The following is a 2,300-nucleotide window of genomic DNA, read 5'->3' on the forward strand; positions in this document are numbered from 1 at the left end:
GAAATATGTATTCGTATACACATATTACTATCAATATACATTATATTATATATACATTATGGACACACATAAGAGCCCACATTGCTACGACGGACACCGAGAGAAAATAAATATCTATGAATTGAAATACAGAGAAATAGGAACTTGTACAGACAAACTGCCGAGAAAATAAAACGCGAAATCTTTCAAAAGGCCTCACACAATTCCAACGATCAAATAAACAAAACAGAATGAGTAAACAACAGCGCCAAAGTGCCAAAATAGATAACTGAATAATACCTAACCAAATAATCCAATAGAAAACGTATAAATGAATAAAACAAGCCCCGAGACCTCACCCGCGTGCAGGGAACCAACTCCGCTCCCCACACGTGTCGGGGAACCAAACACCTGTAAAACACGTGTCGCCCTCTACTCACCCTTCTGGTGCAGCTGCGTGCGGGAGGCGTCATCCTTAAGGCTGTCAGCTGAGGCCACTAACTCGTCCAGCTGTGGCTTCTTGCCCTCCAGCTCTCGCAGCACGTTCTGGAAAACAAAGCAGATTGGGTTTACATCACCGTGCTTCACGGAAATATCAGCTGCAACCCTCTCCCCCCACAAACCCCGCTCCCAAACATAAATAGAAAAAGGAAATAATGGTTCTATGAACTGCAATAAAGTTAACTTGCAAAATTCAAAAGCGTGACACAACAAACGCTAGATGGCATTTCATTTTGATATCAGTGATTAAGCAATATGTCCTAAGCACGCAAAATACTATCATTACAATTCGCTAGCATTATTACTCAAATTAGAGACCAAAGAACTTCCTTGGGAAAAATATATATTTATTATAGATCAAGTATATTTCTTTCATAAACACAAACTTGGTTTAAGCGACCTAAAGCCAAATAGGTTCCGTGACAAGGTATGGATGACCCAGAAGGAGCTCGCATTAGAAGTCATTACGTCATCAGCCACAAAAGCCGTCCCAGAGCTCCTTATTCACCATTGTGTTGTGTAACGTGAACAAAACTGTCTGTTCCTACATCATCAATGTGAAACAAAATAACTTATCCTACATTGCGCTCAGGTGAAACACCATTATCTCTATATACACTGTTCTGGTACGACTAATTGGTCTATTTTTACACTATATTTAGGTGAAACAGTATCGTCTACCTATACACTGGGTTAAGGTGTAAGAGAAGGGTCAAATGATGCTAAACGGTTTATTGCTACTGTGTCAGGTGAAACAAAGTGATAGAGGCCGTCACTACTTTGAAATGAAGCAAAATGGTCATTTCCGACACAGCGTTCCAATGAAACAAAGTATTCATCATTACACTGTATTTAGATAAATCAAAATAGTTTGGACCGACACTGTATTCAAATGAAACAAAGAGGTCTATTCCTACTCTGTGTTTAACTGAAACCAAATAGTATTGCTACGCCGTATTCAGGTGGAACAAAGCCGTCTATTTCTACGCTGCATTCAGGCGAAACAAAATCGTCCACCTCAACACTGGGTTCAGGCGAAACGAAATGGATTATTCCTACACTGTGCCCAACCATAATTGCGACCCCATCACATCTCCATCTCCGATGAAAATTTACGAATAAATAAACAACGAACAATGAAATGTCCAATTTACAATTATTTTGGAAGGAAGCGTCCATAAAACATTCAAAACTTTGCCACATTTACTCTCCTCAAAAAGCGGCAACAATTATCCGCGGCTCCAAATAAACGCTTACAATCTACATAATCATTGCAATCAATAATCATATGTTACTGATGAAAATTAATCAGCGGCAGAGCTTTGAATAACACCATCATGTTTTTGTTCACAAAGCCAATCAGCAGTTAACCAATATGCGATATTCCATTTTACGAAACATGATATTGCTCTAAACACCACGATGCTAAAAGAACTTGATTGAGTTCCCATACAATATGTCATTCAAGCACAAATATGCACAGCCCTTACCTACATTTTCACCACCAACAGATTCAAAACAAACATTATCAAAGACAAAAACACTCTTAACGGTAAAGCTGCAGACATGAACTCGTTTTGACCTTCACGTTGGGATTCACGGACGCTGCTCCTGACAGTACTGCATAATGAGGCTATTATCATCCTATTAGTTTTACGTATATGGGTCACGACCACTCCCGGCCCTTGAGCGCTACCCAGGAATGGGAAAATATTTTTAATACTCGCTGAAATGCCATTTTCACCTGGAAACTGCCAAGCGTTATGGAGTGGCGAGATGATTATCCTAACTCTAAGTGTGAAATAGAGTTGTTAACTGTT

At 39.5% G+C, this 2,300-nt stretch overlaps 1 protein-coding gene across 1 annotated transcript in view; it reads right to left on the reverse strand.

The window, feature by feature from the left end:
- Window positions 1-2,300, reverse strand: part of LOC119588585 — a gene marked incomplete at its 5' end in the record, with an annotated part of 260,597 nt that overhangs the window by 89,762 nt on the left and 168,535 nt on the right. Inside the window, 1 exon segment of the mRNA XM_037937226.1 lies at window positions 420-525. Within this exon segment, the coding sequence (XP_037793154.1) occupies window positions 420-525 (106 nt within the window).

This window comes from Penaeus monodon, chromosome 24, assembly GCF_015228065.2.
Source record: "Penaeus monodon isolate SGIC_2016 chromosome 24, NSTDA_Pmon_1, whole genome shotgun sequence".
NCBI classification, from domain to species: domain Eukaryota; kingdom Metazoa; phylum Arthropoda; class Malacostraca; order Decapoda; family Penaeidae; genus Penaeus; species Penaeus monodon.